Source organism: Oncorhynchus gorbuscha, linkage group LG26 (genome assembly GCF_021184085.1).
Source record: "Oncorhynchus gorbuscha isolate QuinsamMale2020 ecotype Even-year linkage group LG26, OgorEven_v1.0, whole genome shotgun sequence".
Classification (NCBI taxonomy): Eukaryota; Metazoa; Chordata; class Actinopteri; order Salmoniformes; family Salmonidae; genus Oncorhynchus; species Oncorhynchus gorbuscha.
The window spans coordinates 10212616-10233170 of NC_060198.1; the positions used below are offsets into that span (position 1 = coordinate 10212616).

At 44.0% G+C, this 20555-nt stretch overlaps 1 protein-coding gene across 3 annotated transcripts in view; it reads right to left on the reverse strand.

Moving 5' to 3' along the window:
• The window catches only part of LOC124015134 (mitochondrial Rho GTPase 1-A-like), a 55172-nt gene that overhangs the window by 28937 nt on the left and 5680 nt on the right, over positions 1 to 20555 (reverse strand). For all 3 annotated transcript variants that reach the window (XM_046330096.1, XM_046330097.1, XM_046330095.1), the window contains exons 2-13: positions 13601 to 13659; positions 13251 to 13332; positions 12673 to 12716; positions 12520 to 12573; positions 12348 to 12400; positions 11581 to 11689; positions 3004 to 3105; positions 2784 to 2882; positions 2514 to 2622; positions 2158 to 2281; positions 877 to 961; positions 550 to 695 (exon numbers count right to left, since the gene is read on the reverse strand). In XM_046330096.1, coding sequence (XP_046186052.1) covers positions 550 to 695; positions 877 to 961; positions 2158 to 2281; positions 2514 to 2622; positions 2784 to 2882; positions 3004 to 3105; positions 11581 to 11689; positions 12348 to 12400; positions 12520 to 12573; positions 12673 to 12716; positions 13251 to 13332; positions 13601 to 13659 — 1066 coding nt within the window. The remainder of the gene's footprint in view (positions 1 to 549; positions 696 to 876; positions 962 to 2157; positions 2282 to 2513; positions 2623 to 2783; positions 2883 to 3003; positions 3106 to 11580; positions 11690 to 12347; positions 12401 to 12519; positions 12574 to 12672; positions 12717 to 13250; positions 13333 to 13600; positions 13660 to 20555) is intronic.

Sequence of the window (20555 nt, forward strand, 5' to 3'; positions counted from 1 at the left end):
GTCTGTCTGTCTTCAGGTCTGTCTGTCTGTCTGTCTTCAGGTCTGTCTGTCTGTGTGTCTTCAGGTCTGTCTGTCTGTCTGTCTGTCTTCAGGTCTGTCTGTCTGTCTTCAGGTCTGTCTGTCTGTCTTCAGGTCTGTCTGTCTGTCTGTCTTCAGGTCTGTCTGTCTGTCTGTCTTCAGGTCTGTCTGTCTGTCTGTCTTCAGGTCTGTCTGTCTTCAGGTCTGTCTGTCTTCAGGTCTGTCTGTCTGTCTGTCTTCAGGTCTGTCTGTCTGTCTGTCTTCAGGTCTGTCTGTCTGTCTGTCTTCAGGTCTGTCTGTCTGTCTGTCTTCAGGTCTGTCTGTCTGTCTGTCTGTCTTCAGGTCTGTCTGTCTGTCTGTCTTCAGGTCTGTCTGTCTGTCTGTCTTCAGGTCTGTCTGTCTGTCTGTCTTCAGGTCTGTCTGTCTTCAGGTCTGTCTGTCTGTCTTCAGGTCTGTCTGTCTGTCTGTCTTCAGGTCTGTCTGTCTGTCTGTCTTCAGGTCTGTCTGTTTGTGCGCGTGGTGGTAACCTACGTCCACTGGGACAGGTAGCCCTGGTAGGTGATCCAGCCTTCGTCATTGGTGCACACAGTGTTGTTGACGTCGGGACCCCAGGGCATGTAGGGAAACACGTCAAACAGGTCCTTCAGCTCCTCTGGGGACAGGGCACAGTCCCGGTCCTGAAAAAACACACACACCTCACGGGTCATTGGCATCTAGAGCATAAGGACACACACTAGCTTGACCACTCGACTTATGGTTCATCCATGCCAGCAGGGTTTAGAAACAGTTTGACTTTTGTTAGTCTGAAATGTTGGCTCCAAATCCAATGGTATAATTTACCACAGACAAGGTCAATACCTTGTCATGTTTGTCGAAGACACTCTGGAGGAAGAGGTAGGCATTGTGATTCAACTCAGTGGTGCAGTCTGGAGGTACTTTCAACCTGGAGGTACAGTAGAGGTGGGGAACACACACACACACCCGTCAGATGGAGAATCCTGCAGAGATTATGAGATAAATAAGGACACAGATTCAATTATGGCGTCCTCATTGAGGACGCTCTGCAGGGGGGAGAGATAGAGAGAGAGACTTGTGGGTAACGGAGGTCAGAGCCAGAAGGGGGATGGATGTTAATCCTGACTGTACTGGGGCTTAGTGACCCATCTCAATCTGATAGAAGGGAGACAGACATCGTTTGTTGTACTGGGTCAAGCCAAAGTGTATTTCTGCATGTTGATAGGTATTTATTATTACTTATTGGAAGTCTGAGGCTCAGATTGTCCCTGAGGAAGACCAAGGCAATAAAAGCATGATGAACTACGCACACGGAACGGTCAGTATCTGTGCCTGTGGGAAGAGGTAGACACACACTAATAGGTAGGGCTGGTAATTGCCAGGGACCTCACGATACAATATTATCACTATACTTAGGTGCCGATACGATATGTATTATGTTCCAAACATACTGCTCACCATATGTCTGCTGCAGAAGGACAAGAACATTTGCTTTGATCAGTCATAGAAATAAAAGTGCTGAAAACATGTTGGCTCCCTGTTTAAAAACAAGATGGAGAACAAGCTATGAAGTAAAAATACTGGAGTTTTGGTGCAGGTACAGCCAACTAGCTCAATTATATTTTGCGATATTGTCAAAACGATACATTTCATCAATAACATCCCGATATGAAACTGTTTTGATCTCCCCCCATCACGACTAATAAGGGACATAGTTTGTTGGTATGGGTGTAGAAACAGGCAGTACACCCTGGAGGAACAGGTTGTAGCGGGACGTGTAGAAACAGGCAGTACACCCTGGAGGAACAGGTTGTAGCGGGACGTGTAGAAACAGGCAGTACACCCTAGAGGAACAGGTTGTAGTAGATGTGTAGAAACAGGCAGTACACCCTGGAGGAACAGGTTGTAGTGGACGTGTAGAAACAGGCAGTACACCCTGGAGGAACAGGTTGTAGCGGGACGTGTAGAAACAGGCAGTACACCCTGGAGGAACAGGTTGTAGTGGATGTGTAGAAACAGGCAGTACACCCTGGAGGAACAGGTTGTAGTGGATGTGTAGAAACAGGCAGTACACCCTGGAGGAACAGGTTGTAGTGGATGTGTAGAAACAGGCAGCACACTCACGTGAGTGGGAACAGGTAGTCCTGGTGGAGTTCCAGGTCGTCATCGTAGCCGAACCTCCTGAGGACCGTCCAGGTGGTCTCATGTCTCCCCCTCTGGATGAAGAGGGTGTGGAGGAACAGGAACCCTGAGGACCACCACCATGGTATAGGTCAACTACAGTGTGTGTGTTCGGAAGGTGGAACACGGGGACATTATTCAAACATACCCCAACATGCTTGAACATGGTGCTTCAGAAAGGTGCGACTAGTTTTATAAGAAATGCAGGACTGAGATGGCAAAAAAACAGAAAAGGACACACATTTGGATCAACAGGAAGTTCATCGTCTTCGCTCCCTCCCTTTGTCAATAGAGCATACCTTTGAGAGTGAGGCCGTTGTCACACACACCGTCGATCACGTTCTTCCTCACAACGTTCTTCACATCCTCCAGGGCCTGGGATACCAGTGGGGCATTGAAGCATGTCCTCTGCACACACACACACATCACCAAAGCTGACAAGGAAATCACTGAAATAACTATTTGAACCCTTCACCTGAATGAAAAAAGGGCTAGTGAACTTGTTAGTGCTGTAAAAACATGCGCTGTGCTGCTGTAGGAGTCAAGAGTCACAGAGAGTTAAAACTCACCTGGAAGAAGTTGAGCTCGTTATCATTGAGAATCCCATCGTTGTCCAGGTCTGACACCTTGAAGATGCGAGTCAGCGCTTTGATGCAAGCAGGCTTCATCTGGGGATCAAGTCCAATCAACAGTGTAATGACACAGGTGGCCTCAATGTAAATGTGAGACTTTATGAACAATTCTTATTTCTGTAGCATTCTGTCAACAGGGCTTCTTCACACTCTTTACCTGTTTCTCCTCTGGACAGTATAAAGGGCCAGTGGGGTGCAGGACAGCCTTTTGGGCGTAGTAAAACAACTCAGATATGTTCTTCAGGTTCTTTGCTGAACACTTAAAAAAATTACAACAATTAAAACGTTACGGAAATACAGAAAGAAGAACATACAAAATATGGATTTTCATTCATCCTGAAATAATATTTATATTTAACATATCAAAAACCAACTACGCAGTTCCTGTGCAGAACTAAAATACCTAAAAAATATACATCTCAGTGCAGAAAGCACAAAGCTGGAATCCTTAAAATGGTGAAACATTTGGGATAGCACCTCCCCTCCGTTTTGTCCACAAAAACAAAAACAATGCTGCTGTTCCCCCTAATGCGGATTCCATCTTTAAAGCTGTGCACAGCAAACTCCCTCGCTCTCGCTCGCTTTCCACTAGATGGGTCAGGAAAGTGAGAGTTGTTTACAGTAGAGTATAGTAGTGTTCAATATCGGTCTCCATGGTGACCTGGCTGGCTGGGGCCTGGGAGGATCTACCAGCCGGGGATTGGTCTGAGGGATAAGCCAATACTAATTAGACTGTGAAACATGGAGGAGTTTGCAGCCAAGCTGAACTGTGGACATGGCTCTATGGCCTAGCTGGGTGGAGGAGAGCCATGGAGACCAAACTCTAGGCTTGATTGGATCAGTTTGATTGTCAATTCAAGGAAACAGACTTGACAATCAAACATATCCATAGTACACCTCTTGGACAAGGAGCGCACGCACACACACACACTGTCTATTAGGCCTAATGGATTTTCCTCAAAAAATGCATGTTGAGCAAGCTATAGAAAATCCATCAGAAATAGCTCCATTAAGAGTCTAGACTGAAACCAATACCAAACTGACCCCGTGCGTCACGCTTAAGCACATGATTGACCCATGGAATACCCACCATAATAAAAATAGCACGGAGTGTGTCTAGGTGAAGGTCATACTCATAAATAATGCCCAACATAGGCTATAGAACCTAAGTGCATATACAATAAACATGCACAACATATAGTCTTGGTGTAAATAGTCTTTGTATGAACTCACGGTCACCCTGCATGATGACGGTAAAAGCTAAAGAGATAGAGAATGTCAAGCTGGGACCAGCTTTAAACCCTACAGATTTAGGTTTACAACATGCGCCATTTGTAAGCTCTTATAGCAGCACACTAAAAGCTGTATAGCTGAAGGACTGCTAGAATATAAGCACCACCCCAGCTATACATCTTTAATAGATACTGGAACTGTTCAAGCCACTCTTTAAACAGTTGATTGATTCATCTTCAATGCAGCCCCTGTGCTACATCTGGAGGTGTATCACTCCTCTGTTAGAGTGATAAGTGCCGTGGAGTGAACTAAAGTAAAAATATTTAAAGTACTACTTAAGTAGTTTTTGGGGTTATTTTTTTTACTTTACTACATTCCTGAAGAAAATCATATAATTTTCACTCCATACATTTTCCTTGACACCCAAAAGTACTCGTTACATTTTGAATGCTTAGCAGGACAGAAAAATGGTCTAATTCACACACTTATTTCTGATCATCTTGACTGCCTCTGATCTGGCAGACTCACTAAACAAACATTCTTTGTTAATAAATGATGCCTGAGTGTTGGAGTGTGCCCCTGCCTATCCGCAAATTAAGAAAACAAGAAAAAGGTGCCATCTGGTTTGCTTAATATAAATAATTAGAAATTATTTATAATTTTACTTTTGATAATTAAGTATATTTAAAACCAAATACTTAGACTTTTACTCAAGTAGTATTTTACTGGGTGACTTTCACTTGAGCCATTTTCTATTAAAGTATCTTTACTTTTACTCAAGTATGACAATTGGGTACTTTTTCCACCACTGGATAAGTGTACATGGTAAGTACTGTATACATGATAAGTGTGCATGATAAGTACTATATACCTGATAAGTGTGCATGATAAGTACTATATACCTGATAAGTGTGCATGATAAGTACTATATACCTGATAAGTGTGCATGATAAGTACTATATGCCTGATAAGTGTGCATGATAAGTACTATATACCTGATAAGTGTGCATGATAAGTACTATATGCCTGATAAGTGTGCATGATAAGTACTATATGCCTGATAAGTGTGCATGATAAGTGAACATAGTGTAAATGCTGGTAAATCTACATGGGACGAGTATCATGGTTGCTACACTAAGAGTTTTGTGATTATGCTGCAGGACTTAAGAGGTCATTTGTGGTTTAGTACAGTATCCTGAATCACTAGTTCATTGCAGGTCACTAGTTCATTAGCAGGACATCAGACTTTTTATAGCTCAGCTACTGTAGGTGTGAAAGTCACACCTTTCCAGTACTCCTCAGCCCACCACAAACTCCACCCTTAACACAGGTACCATTAAAAAACGAGCTGTTCATCTAAAAAATAATAATAATAACTATGACCAAAGAGAAAAGACAACATGGATATCATTTTTATCAATACAGTTTCTTTCTATTGTGCTACCTGTTCCAGGGTTAGGACCATAACCACGAGGACTTAAAAATGAGCACTGAATGTGTTTTTGCAGAGCATACAACAATGCCGACAACCATCCGTGGAGATCAGTGGAAAGGCTGGACAACGGGCCACACCGAAAAAAACGCATGGTTGCCAAGAAAGAGGTTTGTTTTGCTAGATTTGTAAAAATGTGTACGCAGCATTTGTGTGTTGGAGTCGCGGTACCAATCTGCCAATCTGGATCAGATTCAAGCTTTGAAGACCGAGATCGAGTCATTGAAGGGAGACCAGCAGAAAGATAATCATTCTCTGAGGGCAGAGATACGGGCAACAGGTGATGCATTGGACCAGAGCAAGGCGGCATTGGCGGAGAGTCAAGCGGAGAAGGACGCGTTGAAGAGGGCGAGGAACGAGATGGAGTCACAATCCATGCCAGGCACACCTGTGAGCTCTAGAACTCCACCTTCGACAGGCAGAGTCAATATACCTGGCAGGTTCATCAGGTCGTCGATTCACCCTGACATTTCCATTCCTCTTCTGACAACAGAATTTGACTAACTGCTCACCCCGGCACAGCAAGTGCCGTCCGGACCGTTATGCTGTTCTGCTTTAGCCAAATAAACAAATACAGGTGGCTTATATCTTCAAAATAATGATAAAAATACTCTTTCGAAATGCTGATGTTGATTTAGTTTAGGATCCATAACAAATTTTTATGGGAATAAATATCACTGAATTCCAATAATATTGGAACAAAGTTGTCTAATGAAGGTAAACAAATGGTTGATTACTGGAAAAAACGCTTTCAAACACACACGGTCACGTTGAACAGCACCATTATGGCTATTAGCAGGACAATAGACTTGCCTAGGAGGATAGCGGGAGAATTCTATCGTCAAATGTATTTCTTAGTTAGGTTGGCTGTATCACAACCGGCCGTTATTGGTTGCATCTTGAGTTTAATCCACCAGAAAACACAAAACAAATAATACAACAAGAAGTATTATTATGCATCACATCTGACTGTGATTGGGAATCCCATAGGGAGGCGGACAATTGGCCCAGCGTTTCTCTCCCTCTAAAAACAGAAATAAATGTTTTAGCCTTTACAAATATTATTTTGGCCTTTATTCAGATTAAAATCACTCACTTTCGCGACTCACTCATTCATGGCTTTGGATCAAAATAAATAAGTACCAACACTCTTTCTGATAGTCTTTAATAAATAAATGTTTTGGTTATCCTGACTTGGACACCATGTACAGTATTATAATTGCCCATTATGGGCTGTTAGCAAAACAATATACCTTTACCAACACCTCTCTGTGTTGGTGGAGCAGCTGTCTAAGACACTGCATCACAGAGCAAAATGCGTTACCCATGAGGCAATTTTGGCTTTAATTTAGAATCCTCCAATCCTCGATATAAAATTATTGGCGGAGTCACGTCATATTTTACCGATATACTGTAGTTCTACCGTAGGTGACATGAGTCTCACTAGTGTTGAGTAATGTGCTGTTAAGTGGTGTAGGTCTTATTTATTTAAAGAGCATATTGAAGTTAGAAGCAATAGGATTTGAAGCAATAACCTACAACTATTTTAGCACCATTTCGTGCTGTTCTGAAACAAGCATGGGGACTGATCTTAATAAATCAATGAGATTTTATTTTCACTGAATCTCTGTTAGACTACAATTAGGATGTAGAAATGTTATGCTCTTAGTGTAACCTTTAACTAGGCAAGTCAATTAAGAAGAAATTCTTATTTACATGAACAGCCTACTCCTTCCTCCCCGTCGGAGAATTGAACCCCGGGTCTCCCAAGTGCCTGCACGACACGGGATTCTTTAGCTAAATAGCCCAGTACTGTGCCTACTCCCGACAGTCACGTTGTACAGTGCCATATTTTTCCGTACCATCTTAACGGAAACCCAGAGGGTTTTTTGTTTTTCTTGGAATAGAAACACTGTAATATTAATCAAATTAATTAAGCAACATTTCTTAAGATCAGTCCCATATACTAAGTTCTTACAAAAACAGGTTTGAAATTCTCTAGTACTGCCACTATTGAAGGCTATCAAATACTTCTTAAAGATGCCCTCTGGTGGTCAAACTAGCACTAACAAGCATTAATGGTGACAGTGGATGACACTTACAGTGGGGAGAACAAGTATTTGATACACTGACGATTTTGCAGGTTTCCCTACTTGCAAAGCATGTAGAGGTCTGTCATTTTTACATTTTATATTTCAACTGTGAGAGACGGAATCTAAAACAAAAATCTAGAAAATCACATTGTATGATTTTTAAGTAATTAATTTGCATTTTATTGCATGACATAAGTATTTGATACATCAGACCTTCTCCAGATCCTTCAGGTTTTGGGGCTGTCGCTGGGCAATACGGACTTTCAGCTCCCTCCAAAGATGTTCTATTGGGTTCAGGTCTGGAGACTGGCTAGGCCACTCCAGGACCTTGAGATGCTTCTTACGGAGCCACTCCTTAGTTGGCCTGGCTGTGTGTGTCGGGTCGTTGTCATGCTGGAAGACCCAGCCACGACCCATCTTCAATGCTCTTACTGAGGGAAGGAGGTTGTTGGCCAAGATCTCACGATACATGGCCCCATCCATCCTCCCCCCAATACGGTGCAGTCGTCCTGTCCCCTTTGCAGAAAAGCATCCCCAAAGAATGATGTTTCCACCTCCATGCTTCACGGTTGGGATGGTGTTCTTGGGGTTGAACTCATCCTTCTTCTTCCTCCAAACACAGCGAGTGGAGTTTAGACCAAAAAGCTCTATTTTTGTCTCATCAGACCACATGACCTTCTGCCATTCCTCCTCTGGATCATCCAGATGGTCATTGGCAAACTTCAGACGGGCCTGGACATGCGCTGGCTTGAGCAGGGGGACCTTGCGTGTGCTGCAGGATTTTAATCCATGACGGCGTAGTTTGTTACTAATGGTTATCTTTACGACTGTGGTCCCAGCTCTCTTCAGGTCATTGACCAGGTCCTGCCGTGTAGTTCTGGAGTGATCCCTCACCTTCCTCATGATCATTGATGCCCCACGAGGTGTGAACTTGCATGGAGCACCAGACCGAGGGTGATTGACCGTCATCTTGAACTTCTTCCATTTTCTAATAATTGCGCCAACAGTTGTTGCCTTCTCACCAAGCTGCTTGCCTGTAGGCCATCCCAGCCTTGTGCAGGTCTACAATTTTATCCCTAATGTCCTTACACAGCTCCCTGGTCTTGGCCATTGTGGAGAGGTTGGAGTCTGTTTGATTGAGTGTGTGGACAGGTGTCTTTTATACAGGTAACGAGTTCAAACAGGTGCAGTTAATCATAAGGATGTTGCGAATTTTCTTAGCTTTTTGTTAAAAATCGCGCAACATTTCAGCGCCCTGCTATTCATGCCAGGAATATAGTACATGCATATTGATAGTATCTGTGGATAGAAAACACTCCAAGAGGTTTCCAAAACTGGTTAAATCGTGTCTGTGGCTATAACACAACGTGTTTAGCAGTAAAAATCCCTCGAAAAACTGTTCTCCAAAAACACAAAAAATATATTACTACGCCAGTCAATGTATTGTTAAAGACGAACGAAAATATATCCAGCCGTAATGTAAACGCCTACAGCTTCCACACGATGTCGCCAGTGCTGGCGTTTTGAGCAGAATAAATCCTTTGGTCTATTAAGTTTTAGCCTTTCCGGTTTCAGTTTGTCAACAGGAAGTTATTAAAATTACCAAGATGGCCGGTGATTTCCAGACTCGCTCCTATCGAATACAAATCGCCCCGTCATGAATTGTATAGCTAATTAACGTTTATTAATACCTAAAGTTGGGTTAGAAAAGTAATTTGAAGTGTTTTGTAAAAGTATATAGGCACCTTTTGTCATTTTAAAAAGTGACGTTGAGTCTTGGAAAACAGAATATTCCTGCATCAGACCGGTCTTCAGAAAATGACATTTTGGCTATACAATGACGGATTTAATCGGGAAAAAGACCCAACTGGGATGTTTATGGGATATATAGGAGTGCCAAGAAAGAAGCTTGTCAACGATAATGAATGTTTTATATTTTATTCCAGCGTTTTGGGTAGCGACTGATAACGCAAAATCTGTTGTTTTTGGTGACGTTGCTGTATTTGAGGGTGCATGGTATCAGATAAAAACCTCTCATGCGTTCCCCAAAAAGCATTTTACAAATCTGACTTGGTTGATAGATTCACAAAGAGTGTAGCTTTAATTCAATACCTTGTATGTGTGTATTACTGAAAGTTTGAGTTTTATCAAAAACTATACGTGGCGCACTTGAAATTTCCGCTAATTTGATTCCCAAAGCGGGAGCGCTTCTCTAACAAGTTTTAATACAGGTAATGAGTAGACAACAGGAGGGCTTCTTAAAGAAAAACTAACAGATCTGTGAGAGCCGGAATTCTCACTGGTTGGTAGGTGATCAAATACTTATGTCATGCAATAAAATACAAATAAATTACTTAAAAATCATACAATGTGATTTTCTGGATTTTTGTTTTAGATTCCGTCTCTCACAGTTGAAGTGTACCTATGATAAAAACATTACAGACCTCTACATGCTTTGTAAGTAGGAAAACCTGCAAAATCGGCAGTGTATCAAGTACTTGTTCTCTCTGTAAATAACGTACCATAGAATTCTGTGGCTCCATGCAAGCAGTGCTGCAGTACGTTGCAACCTTTAACCTCTTGCTCCTACCTGGCACGCAGGCGTCCCATCTAGACATCTGGAAATGCAAATGCGCTACGCTAAATGCTAATAGTACTAGTTAAAACTCAAACGTTCATTAAAATACACATGCAGGGTATTGAATTAAAGCTACACTCATTGTGAATCCAGGCAACAAGTCCGATTTTTAAAATGCTTTTTGGCGAAAGCATGAGAAGCTATTATCTGATAGCACGTAACACCCCAAAAGACCCGCAGGGGACGTAAACAAAATAATTAGCATAGTCGTCGCTACACAAACCGCACAAATAAAATATAAAACATTCATTACCTTTGACCATCTTCTTTGTTGGCACTCCTAGATGTCCCATAATCACTATTGGGTCTTTTTTTCAATTAAATCGGTCCATATATAGCCTAGATATCGATCTATGAAGACTGTGTGATAAACGAAAAAAAATAGCGTCTTATAACGTAACGTCAATTTTTTTACATTAAAAAAAATTGACGATAAACTTTCACAAAACACTTCGAAATACTTTTGTAATGCAACTTTAGGTATTAGTAAACGTTAATAAGCGATCAAATTGATCACGAGGCGAAGTATATTCTTTAGCTGTCCGTCTGGAAATAATGTCCGGGTATTTCTCAACCAAAATATCCGGTCGGAGACCGGAAGAAATGCGTTGCCTTGCATCTGTTTGACCAAGAAACAAAGCCTAGGCAAATGACAAGACTCTAGACAACGTGTGGAAGCTGTAGGTATTGCAACCTCAGCCCCATTAAATGTCGTTCACCTTTATCAATGGGTTCAAGTCGCGCATGGATATATATTTCCATTTTCAGTGATCAGATTTTCCTGCACTTTTTGATAATAATAATAATATATGCCATTTAGCAGACGCTTTTATCCAAAGCGACTTACAGTCATGTGTGCATACATTCTACGTATGGGTGGTCCCGGGGATCGAACCCACTACCCTGGCGTTACAAGCACCATGCTCTACCAACTGAGCTACAGAAGGACCATGAAACGCACGTTCTGTTATAGTCACAGCCGTGATTTAACCAGTTTTATAAACGTCTGAGTGTTTTCTATCCACACATACTAATCATATGCATATACTATATTCCTGGCATGAGTAGCAGGGCGCTGAAATGTTGCGCGATTTTTAACAGAATGTTCGAAAAAGTAGGGGGTAGGATTAACAGGTTAAAGGACGAACCACTGTAGGTTAGTGGCTTTTACCCAGCAGTCTCTATGCAATATCTGGCGACGCATCACTACTCTGGCTAGTGAGGTCACGGTGCTACAACAGTGGGTGACTCAGTACAGAAGCCCTCTGGCAGTCTCACCTCCACACATGTCTCTATCTCAGTGTACTGGTTCATGACGGGCAGGATGGTCTCCATGCTGCTGTGTTCCACCAGGTCAGACTTGTTCCCGACCAGGATGACAGGAACCCTATAGGGGAAGGGGGGGACAGAGAGAAAGGTTGTAAATTGTTGATTGGATTGCTTTTAAATAGAGTTATTTACTAGGTCTTAAAGCTGTAGATTCCAGGCTGTTTTCCCAATCCAGACGTCAAATCATGCAATTGTAGTGTGTGAGTTTTGTATTCTGGTGACGTCTCCCTCGGAAAATACATGCAGTTCTGATCTCAATTGCACTTCCTAGAAATAATATTATCAAGTGGTGGGTCTGCATGCATGAAGCTAGGCTCATCATGACTTGTACTTCTAGACTGCTGTTCTACTGAGAAAATGTGTCAATTTACTGAAATGACTCGTGAAAAGCGTGGACTTGTGTCTATGACACGTGCCCATCTCCTCTTTCAAAACTTTAGGAAAGCATCCATGCATATATCATGTATTTAGGAGAAAACACATTCATGTAACTGCATGTAGAGTGCCTTTTACAGTGACCCAGCTGGGTGAAACCTGGTAGTGGTTGAATATTGCAACACACCACATTGGATACCACTACTACACTGCAACCCCCATACTCTTCATGTTATCGGTCATTAAGACGATAGCGTAACCATTGCAAAGCTCATGCAGGAACTGGGCTACATACGAACCACCCATAAGAACCACTACTAAACCTAGACTGTATCCCTCACCTGCTGTCCTTGTCTGTATTGTCATTTATAAGTGGAATCCAATGGCTGGTCACCTAAAGGAAAACAAGATGGTGAAGATACAACATTACAAAAAAAGCAAACATGAGTGTGAACTGGCTGATATCATAACATAATGTGCATACAGTACTTCAAGGACTATGGCTAAACTCACCTTCTCAATGGACTTCTTGTTGTTGACGGCGTACACTATGCAAATCACATTGGCCTGTAAAGGGAGCGACAACCATTACAATCTGGACTCGGCAGTAGTCTCAAATCTCGACACACATCTTTCTACAATACTGAACATTGATTCTAATATTACCTTCGATATCTCTGAAGACAACTGCTCATCTGTTTGTTCCGCCTCTGTGCGAGTTAAAGCATGCAGTTAGTGATTTACAGGACAGTATTATTGTAGTAGTTCAGTGTACATGGCTTGAATGTACAATAACATGCTTACACCCATGGTTTGCATAGTACAACAGAGATAAGGTACACATTATACGTGGCTCACAGCAGCTCACAGATCACTGCACCTGTACATAGCCCATCTATAATTAGCCCAAACAACTACTTCTTCCCCTACTGTATTTATTTTGCTACTTTGCACACTCATCTACTGTCAAATCTACCATTCCAGTGTTTTAATTGCTATATTGTATTTACTTTGCCACCATCGCCTTTACCTCCCTTATCTCACCTCATTTGCTCACATTGTATATAGACTTATTTTTCTACTGTATGTTTGTTTTACTCCATGTGTAACTGTGTTGTTGTGTGTCGAACTGCTTTGCTTTATCTTGGCCAGGTCGCAGTTGTAAATGAGAACTTGTTCTCAACTTGCCTACCTGGTTAAATAAAAGGTGAAAAGAAAAAAATATAGCAACACTGTTACAGTACCTGAGTAGTCTACTATGTGTGTAGGAACTCTCTCTGGGGTGACGTCTGCCGGTATGGTGATCTCTTCAGCCCGGTAGGGCACCTGTTACAAGGAACCAACCAAGGATGACCATCATAAAAAGACACCAATGGGATACTCCAAGCGTACATTCTACATTCTACATGCATGTATAACTGTTTATTAGTACTACTGCTGATCATCGAGACGTGCATCTCCCACGGGGAGTTATCCATCTACCCGATACAACTCAAAGCACTCTGTTTGAGAAAAGTGCTTCCTAGGCTGAATAGACATTCTTACTAAATCTATTTACTAAACACAGAGGTTCCAGGAAGTTTATTTTACGTACCACCTGTGGGAACTCCTCGCTGACCAGGGACATGATCAGGGAAGTCTTCCCCACCTTGGCTGTCGGGGGGGGAGAGAGACAAAGAGGAAGTCATATAGGCTGTGTGTCCCGCCTGGCAATGAGACTCTTTTCAATTCTAGATTTGGCAGAGGGAGAGGCAATTTGCTCAGCCTCACTTTATATTGCATTATTATCGTGTGCATGTAAAGTAACTGTTTTAGAGTTGCAGCCTGTCATGCATTCGTTTCTCTGCACACCTCAAACAGCATGAAGAGATAGGCTTGCCTTGTACAAATTGGCAGTCTGTCTCTGTGCTTCACACACACACACAAGGTGAGAGAACATTTCACTGCAGCAGCATCACTATCCCTGGTCTCCTACACCAAGTTGCCTCTCAAATCTAAGACATGAGCATTGGGAATGGGCCAGAGAGAGCTACTTGACAGCTTACTAAATCCCGATAGGGATTTGCTTTAGAAGGGAAGGGAATTGAATTTGGCAAACGTGAAAGATAGGGACCCAGGGCTCTGTCACACCTTGGTCTTAGTATTTTGTATTTTCTTTCTTTATTTGGTAAGGCCAGGGTGTGACATGGGTTTATTTTGTGGTGTGTTTTTGTATTGGGGTTTTAGTAGGTATTGGGATTGTGGTTGAGTAGGGTTGTCTAGGAAAGTCTATGGTTGCCTTGAGGCGGTTCTTAATCAGAGGCAGGTGATTTCGTTGTCTCTGATTGGGAACCATATTTAGGCAGCCATATTCTTCGAGTGTGTCGTGGGTGATTGTTCCTGTCTTTGTGTTTGCACCAGATAGGGCTGTTTTGGTTTTTTCACATTTCATTATTTTGTAGTTTCTTCATGTATAGTTTTTTTCCTTCATTAAAATATCATGAATCATCATCACGCTGCATTTTGGTCCGACTCTCCTTCTCCAAAAGAAAGACGTTACAGAATCACCCACCACACCCGGACCAAGTGGCGTGGTAACAGGCAACAGCAGCAGCAGGAGCAGCACGACAAGAATTTCTGGACTTGGGAGGAAATCCTCGACGGGAGAGGACCCTGGGCTAAACCAGGGGAGTGTAGCCGCACCAAGGTGCAACGAGAGAAGGACTGGACATGGGAGGGACGAACTGGACGGTGAAGGACCCTGGGCTCAGCCTGGAGAATATCGCCGCCCCAAGGAAGAACTGGAGGCGGAGAAAGCAGAGAGGCGCTGCAATGAGGAGGCAGCACGGCGACGCGGATGGAAGCCTGAGAGTCAGCCCCAAAAATATCTTGGGGGGGCTCACAGGGAGTATAGCTATGCCAGGTAGGAGACCTGCGCAAACTCCCTGTGCTTACCGGGGGGCTAGAGAGACCGGGCAGGCACCGTGTTATGCTATGGAGCTCACGGTGTCTCCAGTGTGGGTGCATAGCCCGGTGCGGTCCATACCAGCTCTTCGTATTGGCCGGGCTAGAGTGGGCATCGAGCCAGGTAAGGTTGGGCAGGCTCGGTGCTCAACAGCTCCAGTGCGCCTGCACGGTCCGGTTTATCCAGAGCCACCTCCACACACCAGTCCTCCGGTGGCAGCTCCCCGCACCAGGCTTCCTGTGCGTGTCCTCGGTCCAGTACCACCAGTACCAGCACCACGCACCAGGCCTTCAGTGCGTCCCGCCTGTTTAGCGCTGCCAGAGCCTTTCTCCTCTACAGCACTGCCGGAGTCTCCCGCCTGTTCAGCGCAGCCAGAGCTGTCAGTCTGCATGGAGCAGCCAGATCCGCCAGTCAAGCCAGACTCTTCCAGATCCGCCAGCCAGCCAGACTCTTCCAGATCCGCCAGCCAGCCAGACTCTTCCAGATCCGCCAGCCAGCCAGACTCTTCCAGATCCGCCAGCCAGCCAGACTCTTCCAGATCCGCCAGCCAGCCAGACTCTTCCAGATCCGCCAGCCAGCCAGACTCTTCCAGATCCGCCAGCCAGCCAGGATCTGCCGGAGCCAACTACCTGCCTGAGCTTCCTCTCAGTCCCGAGCTGGCCCTCAGTCCCGAGCTGGCCCTCAGTCCCGAGCTGGCCCTCAGCCCCGAGCTGACCCTCAGCCCCGAGCTGACCCTCAGCCCCGAGCTGACCCTCAGCCCCGAGCTGACCCTCAGTCCAGTGGGGTTCCGGGTGAGGACTACTAGGCCATGGTCGGCGGCGAGGGTCGCCAATCATAGGACGCGCTACAAGGGGACTAAGACTTGGTTGGAGTGGGGTCCACGTCCCGAGCCGCCACAGTGGACAGACGCCCACCCGGACCCTCCCCTATGGGTTTAGGTGTGCGGCCGGGAGTCCGCACCCAGGGCTCTGTCACACCTTGGTCTTAGTATTTTGTGTTTTCTTTCTTTATTTGGTCAGGCCAGGGTGTCACATGGGTTTATTTTGTGGTGTGTTTTTGTATTGGGGTTTTGGTAGGTATTGGGATTGTGGTTGAGTAGGGTTGTCTAGGAAAGTCTATGGTTGCCTTGAGGCGGTTCTTAATCAGAGGCAGGTGATTTCGTTGTCTCTGATTGGGAACCATATTTAGGCAGCCATATTCTTCGAGTGTGTCGTGGGTGATTGTTCCTGTCTTTGTGTTTGCACCAGATAGGGCTGTTTCGGTTTTTCACATTTCATTATTTTGTAGTTTCTTCATGTATAGTTTTGTTCCTTCATTAAAATATCATGAATCATCATCACGCTGCATTTTGGTCCGACTCTCCTTCTCCACAAGAAAGCCGTTACAGTCCCTGTATAAACAATTGGAGTGCATTTGGAAAGTATTCAGACCCCTCGACTTTTTCCACATTTTGTTACGTTACAACCTTATTCTAAAATTGATTAAATAGTTTTTTCCCCATCAATCTACACATAATAACCCCATAATGACAAAGCAAAAACAGGCTTTTAGAAAAGTTTGCAAATGTATTAAAGATAAACTGAAATATCACAGTTGAAGTCAGAAGTTTACATACACGTAGGTTGGAGTCATTAAAACCTGTTTTTCAACCACTCCACAAATTTCTTGTTATCAAACTATAGTTTTGGCAAGTCGGTTAGGACATCTACATTGTGCATAACACAAGTAACTTTTCCAACAATTGTTGACAGACAGATTATTTTACTTAAAATTCACTGTATCACAATTCCAATGGGTCAGAAGTTTACATACAATAAGTTGACTGTGCCTTTAAACAGCTTGGAAAATTCAAGGAAATGTTGTCATGGATTTAGAATCTTCTGATAGGCTAATTGACATCATTTGGAGGTGTACCTGTGGTTGTATTTCAAGGCCTACCTTCAAATTAGGTGCCTCTTTGCTTGACATCATGGGAAAATCAAAATAAATCAGCCAAGACCTCAGAATTTTTTTTTGTATAATCCAGTCTGGTTCATCCTTGGGAGCAATTTCCAAACGCCTGAAAGTACCACATTCATCTGTACAAACAATAGTATGCAAGTATAAACACCATGGGACCACACAGCCGTCTTACCACTCAGAAAGGAGACGGGTTCTGTCTCCTAGAGATGAACGTACTTTGGTGTGAAAAGTGCAAATCAAACCCAGAACAGCAGCAAAGGACCTTGTGAAGATGCTGGAGGAAACAGGTACAAAAGTATCTATATCCACAGTAAAACGAGTCCTATATCGACATAACCTGAAAGGCCGCTCAGCAAGGAAGAAGCCACTGCTCCAAAACGACCATTAAAAAGCCAGACTAAGGTTTGCAACTGCATGTGAATATATTGAAGCAACATCTCAAGACATCAGTCAGGAAGTTAAAGCTTGGTCGCAAATGGGTCTTCCAAAAATTGACAATGACACCAAGCATATTTCCAAAGTTGTGGCAAAATGGCTTAAGAACAACAAAGTCAAATCAAATCAAATTCTATTTGTCACATACACATGTTTAGCAGATGTTAATGCGAGTGTATCGAAATGCTGGTGCTTCTAGTTTCGACAATGCAGTAATAACCAACTAGTAATCTAACCTAACAATTCCACAACTACTACCTTATACACACAAGTATAAAAGGAATAAAGAATATGTACATAAAGATATATGAATGAGTGATGGTACAGAAAGGCATAGGCAAGATGCAGTAGATGGTATAGAGTACGGTATATACATATGAGATGAGTAATGTAGGGTATGTAAACATTCTATTAAGTGGCATTGTTTAAAGTGGCTAGTGATACATTTTCCATCAATTTCCATCAATTCCATTATTGAAGTGGCTGGAGTTGAGTCAGTATGTTGGCAGCAGCCACTCAATGTTAGTGGTGGCTGTTTAACAGTCTGATGGCCTTGAGATAGAAGCTGTTTTTCCAGTCTCTCTGTCCCAGCTTTGATGCACCTGTACTGAACTCGCCTTCTGGATGATAGCGGGGTGAACAGGCAGTGTCTCGGGTGGTTGTTGTCCTTGATGATCTTTATGGCCTTCCTGTGACATCGGGTGGTGTAGGTGTCCTGGAGGGCAGGTAGTTTGCCCCCGGTGATGCGTTGTGCAGACCTTACTACCATCTGGAGAGCCTCACGGTTGCGAGCAGAGCAGTTGCCATACCAGGCGGTTTTATAGCCCGACAGGATGCTCTCGATTGTGCATCTGTAGAAGTTTGTGAGTGCTTTTGGTGACAAGCCAAATTTCTTCAGCCTCCTGAGGTCGAAGAGGCGCTGCTGGGCCTTCTTCACAACGCTGTCTGTATGGGTTGACCAATTCAGTTTGTCCTTAATGTGTACGCCGAGGAACTTAACTTTCCACCACTGTACCGTCGATGTGGATAGGGAGGTGCTCCCTCTGCTGTTTCCTGAAGTCCACAGTCATCTCCTTTGTGTTGTTGACGTTGAGTGTGAGTTTATTTTCCTGACACCACACTCCGAGGGCCCTCACCTTCTCCCCGTAGGCAGTCTCATCGTTGTTGGTCATCAAGCCTACCACTGTAGTGTCGTCCACAAACAGGGCGTACAGGAGAAGGCTCAGAACATACCCTTGTGGGGCCCCAGTGTTGAGGATCAGCGGGGTGGAGATGTTGTTACCTACCGTCACTACTTGGGGGCGGCCCGTCAGGAAGTCCAGTACCCAGTTGCACAGGGTGGGGTCGAGACCCAGGGTCTCGAGCTTGATGACGAGTTTGGAGGGTACTATGGTGTTAAATGCTGAGCTGTAGTCGATGAACAGCATTCTCACATAGGTATTCCTCTTGTCCAGATGGGTTAGGGCAGTGTGCAGTGTGGTTGCGATTGCATCGTCTTTGGGGCGGTAAGCAAAGTGGAGTGTGTTAGGTAGGGTGGAGGTGATATGGTCCTTAACTAATCTCTCAAAGCACTTCATGATGACGGAAGTGAGTGCTACGGGCGGTAGTCGTTTAGCTCAGTTACCTTAGCTTTCTTGGGAAAGGGTTGCGAGGGTTAACACATTTAAATGTTTTACTCACGTCGGCTGCAGTGAAGGAGAGCCTGCAGGTTTTGGTAGCGGGCCGTGTCAGTGGCACTGTATTTTCCTCAAAGCGAGCAAAAAAAATGAGTTTGTCTGTGAGCAAGACATCCTGGTCCGCGACGGGGCTGGTTTTCTTTTTATAGTCCGTGATTGACTGTAGACCCCGCCACATGCCTTGTGTCTGAACCGTTGAATTGCGACTCTACTTTGTCTTTATACTGACACTTAGCTTGTTTGATTGCCTTGGGAGGGAATAGCTACACTGTTTGTATTCTGTCATGTTTCCGGTCACCTTGCCCTGGTTAAAAGCAGTGGTTCGCGCTTTCAGTTTCGCGCGAATGATGCCATTAATCCACGGTTTCTGGTTTGGGAATGTTTTAATCATTTCTGTGGGTATAACATCGCCGATGCACTTTCTAATGAACTCACTCACCGAATCAGTGTATTCGTCAATGTTGTTGTTGGACGCAATGCGGTATATATCCCAATCCACGTGATCGAAGCAGTCTTGAAGCGTGGAATCAGATTGTTCGGACCAGCGTTGAACAGACCTGAGCGAGGGAGCTTCTTGTTTTAGTTTCTGTCTGTAGGCTGGAAGCAACAAAATGGAGTCGTGGTCAGCTTTTCCGAAAGGAGGGCAAGGGGAGGGCCTTATATGCGTCACGGAAGTTAGAATAACAATGATCCAGGGTTTTACCAGCCCTGGTAGCACAATCAATATGCTGATAGAATTCAGGGAGTCTTGTTTTCAGATTAGCCTGGTTAAAATCCCCAGCTACAATGAATGCAGCCTCAGGATGTGTGGTTTCCAGTTTACATAGAGTCAAATAAAGTTTGTTCAGGGCCATCAATGTGTCTGCTTGGGGGGGGGGGGGATATATACGGCTGTGATTATAATCGAAGAGAATTCCCTTGGTAGATAATGAGGTCGACATTTGATAGTGAGAAATTCTAAGTCAGGTGAACAGAAGGACTTGAGTTCCTGTATGTTGTTATGATCACACCATGTTTCGTTAATCATAAGACATACCCCCCCGCCCCTCTTCTTACCAGAAAGATGCTTGTTTCTGTCGGCGCGATGCGTGAAGAAACCAGCTGGCTGCACCGACTCAGTTCGCGTCTCTCGAGTGAGCCATGTTTCCGTGAAGCAAAGAACGTTACAGTCTCCGATGTCTCTCTGGAATGCTATCCTTGCTCGGATTTCATCAACCTTGTTGTCAAGAGACTGGACATTGGCGAGTTACATGCTAGGGAGTGGTGCGCGATGTGCCCGTCTCCGGAGCCTGACCAGAAGATGGTTGTTTAGGGTTGCCGGCTGGGATCCGATCCATTGTCCTGGATGGAAGGCAAAACACAGGATCCGCTTCGGGAGAGTCATATTCCTGGTCGTAATGATGGTGAGTTGACGTTGCTCTTATATTCAGTAGTTCCTGACTGTATGTAATGAAACCTAAGATTACCTGGGGTACCAATGTAAGAAATAACACTTAAAAAAAACAATACTGCATAGTTCCCTAGGAACGTGA